The sequence below is a fragment of the Artemia sp. Qi Xiang Cuo genome, chromosome 9 (genome assembly GCF_049724085.1).
Source record: "Artemia sp. Qi Xiang Cuo chromosome 9, ASM4972408v1, whole genome shotgun sequence".
Taxonomy (NCBI): domain Eukaryota; kingdom Metazoa; phylum Arthropoda; class Branchiopoda; order Anostraca; family Artemiidae; genus Artemia; species Artemia sp. Qi Xiang Cuo.
Genome location: NC_142802.1, coordinates 76,996,438 through 77,011,027, shown reverse-complemented (window position 1 = coordinate 77,011,027; position 14,590 = coordinate 76,996,438). Strand labels below are relative to the sequence as shown.

Below are 14,590 nucleotides of genomic sequence, written 5' to 3'. Positions count from 1 at the left end.
TTGTGGCTAAAAACAGGTTGTCAAAATTTTATAAAATCTTCTACGCAAATATTTTTAATATTTAAAAAAATGTCTAAAGTAGAAAAAAAAATGTACATCATAAATTTAGTCAGCCACACCTACCCATTTCCCGAAATCCAGGGCCCACCCTTAGAATAGGCTCTTCCTAATGTTTGAATGTGATCTAATCGATACTAAGAATTGAAACTATTCCACTTATTTTTGGATTATTAAAGTCATTATGTACATAAAGCTTTTAAGTAGCGTCCCTGTCCCATATTCCCGACTCTGAATCGTATTTTAATTAGTATTTTCTATTTACACGTAATTACTTCATAAACAATAGTCTAGTTTTTTTTTACGGCCTCTTCACAACACACGAACCTTATAAAACATTACTTGGGCACATGTTTTACTAAAAAACTACAGTAAAAAGGGCTCATGTCTCAATGAGCCCTTTCAGAATAGAATCCATTCAGGTAGAGTCTGCCAAAATGAATACTCATTCAATTTTTTTCAGGGAGGTGATCTAGGCACTTTTTCTGTTATTTCCCTGCGTAAGACATCGTCTTTTGCACACTTCTCTCTGTTTGGAGGTCTAAGAGAAACATTGAGTATATCCTCTGAAGCACTTCAGGTCGCTCAAGCATCGAAACAGCTGCAAGAAAGGTGCGAGCTTTTATTATTTTATAATATTACTTTTAAGGCCTCGTTTCTAAAGCCATGCGCAATGTGTTAGTTTTGCAATCAAGAAAAAAAAATCTTATTTTCCGAGCCTACCAAAATGTTTATTTTGTTTTATATATCAATTGTAACATGTACAAAATAGGTACAGGCAAAAGTTTTGACTATAAACACCTGCACAAGGCCCGCTGTAAAATGATCAAATGTTTATTTTTACCTGGAATGTATGGCAGTGAGTTTGAACTAAAATCAAGTTGCCATCAAGCCATGTCTCATCAAACAGTTCGTGGTAACGAACTGTAAGTAAGGAGTGACCCGGCTCAATAGTAACCGAAACTCTAAAAACGGGATTTTTATACCAATAGATACATCAGAAGAATCAGAATTTAATGCAGAATTCAAATATATAAGTTTCATCAAGCTTAGTCCTACCCATTAAAAGTTACATGCTTAGAAAATTTGGCTGCTTTTCGGAAAAAGGGGGCAAGCCCCTAATAGCTATTGAACCTTAATGAAAATAACACCATCAGACTCAGCATACAGAGAACCGTACTGTAAAGGTTTCAAGCTCCTATCTGCAAAAATGTGGAATTTTGTATTTATTGCCAGAAGAAAGATCACGGATGTGTGTTTATTTGTTTTTTGTTTTTTTCAGGGCTGATCGTATCGACCCTGTGGTCCTAGAATATCGTGGGAGGGCTCGTTGGAACGGAAATTAAAAGTTCCAGTGTCCTCTTAGGTGACCAAAAAAATGGAGGGCAACTAGGCCCCCTTCCACGCTCATTTTTTCCCAAAGTCACCCGATCAAAATTTTGAGACAGCCATTTTGTTCAGCATAGTCGAAAATATGATAACAATGTCTTTTAGGATGACTTAATCCCCCAAAACCCCCGGGAGGAGGGCTGAAAGTGATGAATTTTACCCAATGTTAACATATAGTATTGGTTATTTTTTTTTCAATGGATATATAATTTATTCACAAAAAAATAAACAAAAAAGCATGAAGCCCAGTAACCTGGGATTGTATTGCAACTCCAAAAAAAAAAAACTTACATCCACTTACAACAGTGCATTCGGGTTCCCATTTCACAACAAAACAAAAAAAAAAGCATATAAAACATATTAAACTTAAAAAAAAAAGACAAAAAAAAATTATGAGAATTCATAAACCTGCAGGCAATGATGCCTCAACTGCTCACGGAAGCCGAACCTTTCAGCAATATCCCTCATAGAAGATGGCGTCTGAGACCATATCACCGGAAGAATATGACGAGCAGATAAAGCAGACCTCGCAAACACTCTAATCGGCCTTCTATACATACCAACCAGTCTCGTTAAATACCCATGGATATCAGCAGCTGTCTCAAACATATGACGAAGACAAATTGGAGCAATATTAGTAATAATATCATACATTAGTTGAAGCTTATAAAATAAGCACAACCCTGAAAACGGTAAAATACGGACTCGCGGATAAATATTTCTAAGTAAGGCAAGTCTATCGATTCCATAATAGCACGCACAGCTGAATTCTGGAGAACACACAAAGGTTTCAGGTGAACATAAAATGTTCCAGACCAAACAAGGGAAGTATTTGGAAATATACAGGCGTTTTCAGGGGGGATTTTTTCTGGTAGTGGCGGGGGTGGGTCGGGGGATGTGGGAGGTTCTTTACACGGAGGAGGTTTTCATTTGGGAAGGGACATTGCTATGAAGGGGGCGCCGGATTTCCCAGCATTATTTAAAAAATAATGAATTGGGTCATTTTTAAAGAATTGGAACAAAATTTGAATTTTAGCGTGATGAGCGAGGTATTGACCAGGGGGCAAAAACCCTAACTTCCGTATTAAAAATATGTGAATATAGAAGTTCGTTACGTAAGTTAATTCGTAAGTGACTTATATTTATTACTAATAAAGACGTTCGTATATAAAATTAAACAACGTTCGAGAAAGCCATTTAACCAAATAAAAGTAAAATAAATATACAAATTTGGTTTTAATTATTCATATACGGTGAGCCAAAATCAAAACATGCATTAATTCAAAGATGTTCAAAAATTAAATAAAAAAAACAAGTTTTTTTTTACTGAAAGTAAGGAGCAACGTTAAAACTTAAAACCAACAGAAATTATTCCGTATATGAAAGGAGCTGTCCCCTCCTCAACGCCTCGCTCTTTACGGTAAAGTTAGACTCTTTCTCACAACGTTATTTTTTAAAACAACAAAAACTTTAGCGTAAAGAGCGAGGCGGAGAGGAAAAGGGACAGCCCCTTTCATGTACGAAATAATTTTTGTTCGTTTTAAGTTTTAACGTCGCTCCTTACTTTCAGTTGAAAAAACTTGTTAGTTTTTTTAACTAAAAGTAAGGAGCAAAATTAAAAATTAAAAGTTTTACTTTTTGTTCTAATTATTTAATAATGGCTCCTGAAACACAAGGGCCATTTAATTAGAATAATAAGCGATTTAAAATGCTCTAAAAAACTACAGCGTAAAGAGAGAAGTATTGAAGAGGGGGCAACCCCCTCTTACACGTACAAGTTTCTGTTGGTTTAAGTTTCAATGCTGCTCCTTTTTTTAATAGAAAAAACCGCTTGTTTTTTTATCTTATTTCTGATCGTTTTTTAAATAATGCTTGAAATTTCAGCCTCCCCCCCCTCCATGGAAAATTCCCTTCCCCCACCAACAAATCTTCCGTGGAAAGAGGGGAATGTTCTCTTCAAAATCTGGGGGATTGAACGCTTTCCATTTTTTCAGTTAAATATACCAAAAGATGGTATTTTCTAATGAGAAGACCTAAAAAAAAGGGGTTTTTCCTCCCCCTCCCAATGGAACAGCTGGATTCTAATAGAAACTGTTTTATAACCTATGCAAAATAAACTCAGTAGATTAAAAACAAAGGAAAAACAAAGGAAAAACAAACGCAAGTTAAACGCCATGCAATTGTCGATGATTACAGAAAAAACATTTACTTGTCGAGTTTTTTCTCTGTCGGGAATTTAATATGTTGTGTAAATATGGTGTTAATAATTAAACCTTGAACCTTGAACCTTGTGGTGATATTAGACTGGAATGGTGTCAATTCATAGGGCAGAATTGGTAATAAAACTGGATGGTGGTCATTCAAATGCCTTAAAATACCCATACACAAATAACAGGTTGTGGTCTTCCCTTAAAGTAGTCCAAAAAGCCACCTAGAAAAATGAAAATAATATTGTAAAAATTTGTTTTTTCCTATTTGGAAACCAATTCCTCAGGGTAAAATTCTAACATTTTGTTTTTCTCCCTTGTGACAATGATAAGAATAAGGATAAAAGCATTAAATTTTTTTAAAAGCATGGTTTAAAGTATTTCAAAAGCATTGAAATTTAGTTGGTGACATGTAATCTTGGTCTAAAACGACAATTACAAAATATTTCGTTATTAATATTAATTATATTCAATAAATGACAAAAATTTGTTCCATATTTACTAACTTCTTCTGGCTGCTAAAATGTGTATAGTATAAACTTTGAATAGTAAACAGCGTTAATAGATAAAGCGAATATATACCACCATTTAATGAGTTCAAAAAATATGCGTTCTGATGTCTTTCCTCAAATTCAGGATTGTGTTTAGGTTTAACCATTAGCAAAATAAAAGCTGTATTGTTATGAGAAACAAGTAGTAAGGCCCCAATTCCTTGAAAATACACATGCACTTTCACAAGCCTGAGGCATGGATATGTGGGTATACTTTCAAGTAATTGGGTTACCAGGGCCATTTACCTATTACTATGAACCCTTCATGGGGTGGCAGACGGGTTTTCTATTATGACATTCATTTTTTGGAGGTCAAACTCATGGATACATGTTTATTTATTTATTTTTTTTTTAACTGGTATTTTTTCAATGAAGCCCATAACACTTTGCAGAAACCCGTGAATGTAGGAGTGAAAGTCCGTTCGTAGTATATCTGAATCCAATTACTAGTCAAGTTAGTGTGACCGCCATTTTTCGATCTGGTTAGGTGGGTATAATCTGGTTTGGTTCGTTATTGTGAGAGGGTTACTCAATTTACATCTTAGTGTTAACTGGGCGATGACTTAGTCTAATTGCGTAGGTACTAAAGGAACATTTGAAGGTGGAGAAAAAAAGGGGTAATTAGTGTTTGGATAATTTTAACAAGAAATGACTGAAAAGTGTTTTGGAGGAGATGGGATGAATGTGTACTGTATAATACACAAGTGATGATTTGCACAGTGTTGTCAATTTTAAATAGTTTAGAAATAAAAAAAAATTAACAAGAAATGGCTGAAAAGTGTTTTGAGGGAGTTGAGTTGCACGAGGGTTGACTTGCACGAGGGTTCAGTTACATGAGGATTCAGTTACACGGGGATTAGTTAAATGGGGTCGAGTTGCACGAGGATTCAGTAGCACGAAGGTTCAGTTGTACGGGGTTTCGGTTATACAGGGGTTCAGTTACATGGGGGGTTCAGTTGCACGGGAGGGTATCTGCTATAAAAAACACTTCATTCTAAACAAATACGAAAATTTTGAAAAGCAGACAAAAAATTGGACACTATAATCAAAAAGGGGTATTTTTTAAAAAGGGGTAATGAGATATGTGATCTGTATAATACACTAGTGATGTTTGATAAGTATTGTCAATTTAAAATAGGATCTAACGTTCCCTTCGTTCCCCCATTTCTGAGGGCAGGGAGGGGAGGGGTCAATTTTGGAGGGAAAACATCTGCATCAAGGGGAAGGCTCAGAGACCCTTCGTTCCCACATTTCTGAGGGCAGGGGGGGGGAAGGTAATAGTATTCCAATACAATAATTAAAGCATAATAGAATTTATGCTCCTAGTGGAAGCTCGTAAAGCCCTTCCCCCTCCCAGTGCTAGGATTATTGCCTGGCTGTACCTCTAAATACAGAGAATTAAGGTGATAGTATTCCGATACAATAAGTCAAGTATAATAAAATTTATGCTCCGAGTGGAACCTCGTAAAACTCTTCCCCCTCTCCCTCAATTGGATTATTGCCTAGCTGTGATAATGGATATTACCTCTAAATACAGAGAATTAAGGTGATAGTATTCCGATACAATAAGTCAAGTATACTAGAATTTATGCTCCTAGTGGAAGCTCGTAAAACCCTTCCCCCTCCCTGCGCTAGGATTATTGCCTAGCTGTGACAATGGATATTACCTCTAAATACAGAGAATTAAGGTGATAGTATTCCGATACAATAAGTCAAGTATAATAGAATTTATGCTCCTAGTGGAAACTCATGAAACCATTCCCCCTCCCCGCGCGAGGATTATTGCCCGGCTGGGCCAATGGATATTACCCTTAAATACAGAGAATTATGGTGATAGTATTCCGATACAATAAGTCAAGTATAATAGAATTTATACTCCTAATTGAATCTCGTAAAACCCTTCCCCCTCCCCGAGCGAGTATTATTGCCTTGCTGTGACAATGGATATTATCTCTAAATACAGTGAATTATGGTGATATTATTCCTATACAATAAGTCAAGTATAATATAATTGATGCTCCTACTGGAACCTCGTAAAACCCTTCCCCCTCTCCTGCGATAGGACAATTGCCTAGCTGTGACAGTGGAGATTACCTCTAAATACAGAGAATTAAGGTGATAGAATTCTGGTACAAAAAGTCAAGTATAACAGAATTTATGCTCCTAGTGTAACCTTGTAAAACCTTTCTCCCACCCCACGCTAGGATTATTGCCTCGCTGTGACAATTGAAATGACCTCTAAATACAGAGAATTAAGGTTATAGTATTCCGATACAATAAGTCAAGTATACAAGAATTGATGCTCCTACTGGAAACTCGTAAAACCCTTCCCCCTCCCCACGCGAGGATTATTGCCTAGCTGTGACAATGGATATTACCTCTATATACAGAGTTTTATTGTGATTTTTTTAAGATTAATTAAGTAAATGATTATATAATTTTTTCTCCTAGTAGTTACTAGTAAATCCCGTACCCCTGTCCAGCACTAGGATAATTGCCTAGCTGTGACAATGGATATTACCTCTAAATACATTGAATTACGGTAATAGTATCCCGATACAATAAGTCAAGTATACTAGAATTTATGCTCCTAGTGGAAGCTCGTAAAACCCTTCCCCCTCCCCGCGCTAGGATTATTGCCTATCTATGACAATGGATATTACCTCTAAATTCAGAGAATTAAGGTGATAGTATTCCGATACAATAAGTCAAGTATAATAGAATTAATGCTCCTATTGTAAGCTCGTAAAACCTTTTCCCCTCCCCGCACTAGGATTATTGACTAGCTGTGACTATGGATATTACCTCTAAATACAGAGAATTAAGGTGATAGTATTCCGATACAATAAGTCAAGTATACTAGAATTTATGCTCCTAGTGGAAGCTCGTAAAACCCTTCCCCCTCCCTGCGCTAGGATTATTGCCTAGCTGTGACAATGGATATTATCTCTAAATACAGAGAATTAAGGTGATAGTATTCCGATACAATAAGTCAAGTATAATATAATTTATGCTCCTAGTGGAAACTCGTAAAACCCTTCCCACTCCCCGCGCTAGGATTATTGCCTAGCTTTGACAATGGATATTACCTCTAAATACAGAGAATTAAGGTGATAGTATTCCGATACAATAAGTCAAGTATACTAGAATTTATTCTCCTAGTGGAACCTCTTAAAACCATTCCCACTCCCCCCGCGAGGATTATTGCCTAGCTATAACAATGGATATTACATCTAAATACAGATAATTAAGGTGTTAGTGTTCAGAAACAATAAGTCAATCATACTAGAATTTATGCTCCTGCTGGAAGCTCGTATAAACCTTCCACTCCCCGCGCTATGATGATTGCCTAGCTGTGACAATGGTTATTACCTCTAAATACATAGAATTAAGGTGATAGTATTCCGATACAATAAGTCAAGTATACTAGAATTTATGCTCCTAGTGGAAGCTCGTAAAACCCTTCCCCCTGTAAAATCTGAGCTAATAAGGGTTTTTGACTGTAAACTCTAGTTTGTTGAAAGAAAATTATGGAAAATACAATTCTCTGGTTCAAATGTGAAACTTAAGTCCTTTTTTGGATTTAAAAATAAAACTATATCCGTAAAATCTGAAATAATAATTCAATATTTTTTTCATAAAAAAAAACAATTTTTTTTTTTAACTTCAAAATTTTTAAAGTTTATTTATTTTTTTATTTTTGTATCTATCTTAAAATGTCAAAGTATGCTTACGCTTCTAATAATCGCGCTCTGTGGTTGGTCTGATACACGATGTGGCTCTCCCGCTGACATTTTATGACCGATTATGGTCATTACCTAGTCTACTGCATGTATTAAATCTGTATTTTTTACACAATGGAAGGTTAAACGCATAAGTCATATCTTTTAAAAAAGAAAGTGAAGAGGGAACATTTTAATAGAGTGTGCTCACATAACAAGGCTATTGTAGCATTGAATGCCGACAAGGAGAAGTATTTAAACTATGAAACAGGTACAATTGGTAGCACTATTGGAAATGTATGCATGCATTGTCATGACAGTAAGGAATTAAATTTATTTGGGATACCGAAAAAATTCAACTTTTATGATGGTGGTTATGCGAGATTGAGATCTCCTCGAGGTGGTACGTGCGCGCACGTAACCTCGTCTAAATTAACCTTAAAAAAATGAAATAAAGCTATGTCGACTTTTTATATTTTATTCAACATATCCGAGAAAGCGCTGGAGGGGAGCATTCCTGTCGACTTTTGGGGGATGTTTCCCCCATTTTTCGATAATCAGGCAATTTTCTCAAACTCTTTTCTCAAGGTCATAGCTTTTGACTGACAACACTAACATCAACCCTATATGGGGTCGTGGGTTCGAGTCCCACACCTGACAATTTTTTTCTTATTCTAAATCTTTGGAAACAGCCTCTATTTCTGACCAAGAGCTTGAGAAAATTGCCTGATTATCGATAAATGGGGAAACATCCTCGAATCGTTACTGATATGATATTAGTGCATAAACTACCAACTTACAAAAATGTCCAGAACTTTTTTTTCTTATAGCCTTGACTTTGAAGACTTGGTCACCCTCCACCATAGCTTCATCAATACATCTTTCTGCCAATGAAACCATCTCCTCCAAGACACTTTTCAGTCATTTCATGCTAAAATTTTTTTATTTCAACTCACTCAAACGGGTTTTTCTGCATTTGAACCAGAGAATGGAACTAAGTTTCACATTTGAACGATAGAATTGTATTTTCCATAATTTTCTTATAGGAAACTAGAGTTTATGGTCAAAAATCACACAAACACACACACACACTAACACTTACACACACACATAAAAACTTACACACACACAAACAAACTTACACACACACACACACACAAAAACTAACACAAACACAAAAACTTAAACACACACAAAAACTTACACACACACGAAAAAATTTACATACACACAAAAACTAACACACACATAAAACTTACACACACACACACAAACTTACACACACACACAAAAAAAAACTTACAGACACACAAAAAAAACAAAAAACTTACATACACATAAAAACTCACACACACACACACACACACACACACAAAAAAAATTTACACACACACAAAAAAAAAACTTACAACCAAAAAAAATAAATAACACACCCACAAAAAAATACACAAAAACCCAATAAAAAATTACACAAAAAAACCAATTCTATGATTGTTTAAAGTGATTTCACGGAATTATCTTTGTTTTTTTTTTCTTGTCCCAGACTATTTTTTATCAAGAACTATTTAGATACCAATTTGCTCACCTTGCTGAAAGTTCAAATAGAATCATTACTGATATTGATATTAGTGGGTAAACTACAAACCGAGAAAAATATTCGGAGCTTTTTATTCTTATAGACTTAACTTTGAAAACATTGTCGCCCTCCACTATAACTTTACTGATACACCCTTCTGTTAATCAAGCCATCTCCACCAAAACACTTTTCAGACATTTCTTGTTAAAACATTGTTTTATTTCAACTCACTCACACGGGTTTTTTCTACATTTGAAACAAAGAAAAACACTTTTCAGTCATTTCTTGCTAATTTTTTTTTATTGCAACTCATCCACAGGGGTTTATCTGCATTTGTAGAGACGTAAATAAAGTCCGAAGATACAAAAAAGGCCCAAAGAGACACACACAAGCTTATAACGTAAAATTTGAGACAATTTTGAGTTTGGGGGGAAGGGGGATTTTCAAAACCTCTTCCCGTGATATAACGTGTCCTCTGAAGTCGATTCTGATGTTTTTAGCACTGTATCTATTAGTGCTTTATAAATATCTTAAAATCTTCTAAAGTAGAATTTTGGAAAATTTTCTGGTTGGGGGGGCGGGGGATTTTCAAAACCTCTGCCCTTGATATAACATGTTCTCTGAAGTCTTTTCTTATGTTTTAGCACTCTATACCTGATTTATTTTTAATTAATGTTAAAGATTCCAAAGCAGTATTTTGTTAAATTTGGTGATTGGGGGGAAGGGGGATTGTTAATAAAACTTCCCTAGGTAAGCCATTTCATATGAAGGTGGGCATTTGGTTTAAGAACTCTTTACCTTATTGCTTTAGGGATGTATTCAAATCTTCTAAACTGGAATTTTGTAAAATATGAGTTTGTGGGGAAGTATTACAATTTTTTTTTTTAATTTCTGTATTGTGTATCCAAGAGGTGAATTCAAGAATGATATTTTGTCATTTTAAGATACGTACAAAAATTTATTTTACATAATTTTCTTACAAGAAACTAGAGTTTACGATCGAAAAAGCCTTATTAGCTCAGATTTTACGGAAATACTTTTATTTTTCGATCCAAAAATAGACTTAAGTTCCACATTTGAACCAGAGAATTGTATTTCCATAATTTTCTTACATAAAAAACTAGAGTTTACGGTCAAAAACCCTTAATAGCTCAGATTTTACGGAAATAGGGTGTCTGACAATAGATGTACGCAAATTCCTTTTCCTACATCTCCGATGTTTTAATATACATTCTAAACGCTTGATACGCTAGCTTACTCTAAAAAATAATGAACACGTAACAATGTAATATTTTTAATGAAATAATGCTATGTTGAATATTAATACAAAATATATTATGATACATTATTAGTATCAATTATTAACTTTGGACATTTTGAATCTGTTCCATAAAATAGTTCACCATGTTCTCTCTTGATATTGTAGTTATTGTCGTCTCTTAGTTCTTAATCAGTAGAATAATCATTATTCCAATTTGAATCATACATAATTTTTACTGGTGTCTCATGAACAGGCTCAATATGCTTTTCGTCTTTGCTATTATTTGATTCATTGACTGTTTGATCAATGCCAGTAATGTTTGCTGGTGCTTTGTTCTTCATCGGTTCATCTTTATATTCCGTAGTGATATTTTTCGACAATGCCATTTTTATTTTTCTTGCAATTTCACTGTCTATTAACACATTATTTTTACACAGGTAGCAGTTTCGGCACGTAAACAAGATATGGTTTACGATATTAGTAGCAGAGTAGGCCTTTCTTTTATTGATCTTCCGTTGAATGCTAATACCCGAAAGCTGATGATTGGATGTAACCGTAGGTAATGTGTTACCTGCAGCAGTAGCAAGGAGTTGTCCTCTATCATCAACAATTATTTTTATGTTAGCATTCTCTTTGAGTACAATCATCTCTGGAGATCTCAATCTCGCATAACCACCATCATAAGAGTTGAATTTTTTCGGTATTCCAAAGAAATTTAATTCCTTACTGTCATGACAATGCATGCATACATTTCCAATAGTGCTACCACTTGTACTTGTTTCATAGTTTAAATACTCCTCCTTGTCGGCATTCAATGCTACAATAACCTTGTTATGAGAACACACTCTATTAAAATGTTCCATCTTCACTTTCTTTTTTAAAAGATATGACTTATGCGTCTATCGTTCCACTGTGTATAAAATACTGATTTAATACATGCAGTAGACTAGGTAGTGACGATAATCGGTCATAGAATGTCAGCGAGAAAGCCAATTCGTGCCTTTGACCAATCATAAAGCGTAATTTTTATAAGCGTAGTCATAATTGTACATTTTAATATAGATACACAAAGAAAAAAATAAATAAAGTTTAAAATTTTTAAAGCTATAAAAAATAAAAAATTGTTTTTTCTTATGAAAAAAATATTGATGTTTTAGTTAAGATTTTGAGGATATATTTCTATTTTTAAATCCAAAAAAGGACTTAAGTTTCAAATTTGAACCAGAGATTTGTATTTTCCATAATTTTCTTTCAACAAACTACAGTTTACAGTCAAAAGCCCTTATTAGCTCAGATTTTATAGGGGGAAGGATTTTGCGAGCATCAATTAGGAGCATAAATTCCATTATACTTGACTTATTGTACCGAAATACTATCAACTTAATTCTATGTAATTAGAGGTAATATCCATTGTCACAGCTAGGCAATAATCCTAGCGCGGGGAGGGGGAAGGGTTTTACGAGCTTCCAATAGGAGCATAAATTCTAGTATACTTGACTTCTTGTAACTGAATGCTCACACCGAAATTCTATTAAGTTAGATTTTCTATACATTGTGATAGCTATGCTCTAATCCTCGCGAGACGCGGGCGAAGGGTTTTAAGAGTTTACACTAGGAGCATAAAGTATAGTATACTTGACTTATTGTATCGGAATACTATCACCTTAATTCTCTGTATTTAGAGGTAATATCCATTGTCACAGCTAGGCAATAATCCTAGTGCGGGGAGGGGGAAGGGTTTTACGAGGTTCCACTAGGAGAATAATTTCTATTATACTTGACTTATTGTATCGGAATAGTATCACCTTAATTATCTTTATTTAGAGGTTATATCCCTTTTAACAGCTAGGCACTAATCCACGGGCGGTGAGGGGGAAGGGTTTTACGAGATTCCAGTAGGAGCATCAATTCTATTATACTTGACTTATTGTATCGGAATACTATCACCTTAATTCTCTGTATTTAGAGGTAATATCCATTGTCACAGCAAGGCAATAATCCTAGTGCGGGGAGGGGGAAGGGTTTTACGAGATTCCACTAGGAGCATAAATTCTATTATACTTGACTTATTGTATCGGAATACTATCACCTTAATTCTCTGTATTTAGAAGTAATATCCATTGCCACAGCTAGGCAATAATCCTAGTGCGGGAGAGGGGGACGAGTTTTACGAGTTTCCACTAGGAGCGTAAATTCTCTTATACTTGACTTATTTTATCGTAATACTATCACCTTAATTCTCATTATTTAGAGGTAATATCGAGAGTCACAGCGAGGCAATAATCCTAGCGCGGGGAGGGGGAAGGGATTTACGAGCTTCCACTAGGAGCATAAATTCTATTATGCTTGAATTATTGTATTGAAATACTATCACCTTCCCCCCCCTGCCCTCGGAAATGTGGGAACGAAGGATCTCTGAGCCTTCCCCTTGATGCAGATGTTTTCCCTCCAAAATTGACCCCACCCCTCCCAGCCCTCAGAAATGGGGGAACGAAGGGAACGTTAGATCCTATTTTAAATTGACAATACTTATCAAACATCACTAGTGTATTATACAGATCACATATCTCATTACCCCTTTTTAAATGTTAATCAAATAATTCTGATTATAGTGTCCAATTTTTTGTCTGCTTTTCAAAATATTCGTATTTGTTTAGAATGAAGTGTTTTTTATAGCAGATACCCCCCCGTGCAACTGAACCCCATGTAACTGAACCCCTGTATAACCGAAACCCCGTACAACTGAACCTTCGTGCAACTGAATACTCGTGTAACTTGACCCCATTTAACTAATTCCCATGTAACTGAATCTGCATCTAACTGAACCCTCGTGCACGTCAACCCTCGTGCAACTCAACTCCCTCAAAACACTTTTCAGCCATTTCTTGTTAATTTTTTTTATTTCTAAACTATTTAAAATTGACAACAGTGTGCAAATCATCACTTGTGTATTATACAGTACACATTCATCCCATCTCCTCCAAAACACTTTTCAGTCATTTCTTGTTAAAATTATCCAAACACTAATTACCCCTTTTTTTCTCCACCTTCAAATGTTCCTTTAGTACCTACGCAATTAGACTAAGTCATCGCCCAGTTAACACTAAGATGTAAATTGAGTAACCCTCTCACAATAACGAACCAAACCAGATTATACCCACCTAACCAGATCGAAAAATGCCGGTCACACTAACTTGACTAGTAATTGGATTCAGATATACTACGAACGGACTTTCACTCCTACATTCACGGGTTTCTGCAAAGTGTTATGGGCTTCATTGAAAAAATACCAGTTTAAAAAAAAAACAAAAATAAACATTTACTCATGAGTTTGACCTACAAAAAATGAGTTTCATTATATAAAACCCGTCTACCAAGCCATGTAGATACCATTGTAATAAGCCACAGCTCCTGGTAACCCAATTACTTGAAGATATATAAACATATCCATGTCTCAGGATCGTCAAAGTGCATGTATATTTTCAGGTAATTGGGGCCTTACTACTCAAACAACTGACAAGTCAAGGGAAAAAACTTTCAGGAAAAGCCGAAAAATTTGGTACCGCAAATTGTTGTCCGTAATGTCAACAGAAGATAGAATCCAGTCCAATGTAATAGTAGAAATTCAAAGAAAGTAATTAAGCTGATCGAGGATTATCGAGGCTATTTCAAATTGAACCAAAAGAGCATAGACCCATGGTCTCTGAGACTCTAGGTGACGCTTAGCTCCAAACCCACACTGCCTGTTGGAGCTCTGTTTAAACCGTTGGAGGAAGCTGTTGTAAGGGAGATACCACTTGTTATCCATGCGAGAAGTATTTTAACCT

General features: G+C 35.3%; 1 protein-coding gene across 1 annotated transcript in view; it reads left to right on the top strand.

Annotated features, from left to right (window-relative positions):
* Nucleotides 1–14,590, top strand: part of LOC148949038 (uncharacterized) — a 133,007-nt gene that overhangs the window by 105,013 nt on the left and 13,404 nt on the right. The window contains exon 4 of the mRNA XM_089095095.1: nucleotides 521–669. Within this exon, the coding sequence (XP_088951221.1) occupies nucleotides 521–669 (149 nt within the window). The remainder of the gene's footprint in view (nucleotides 1–520; nucleotides 670–14,590) is intronic.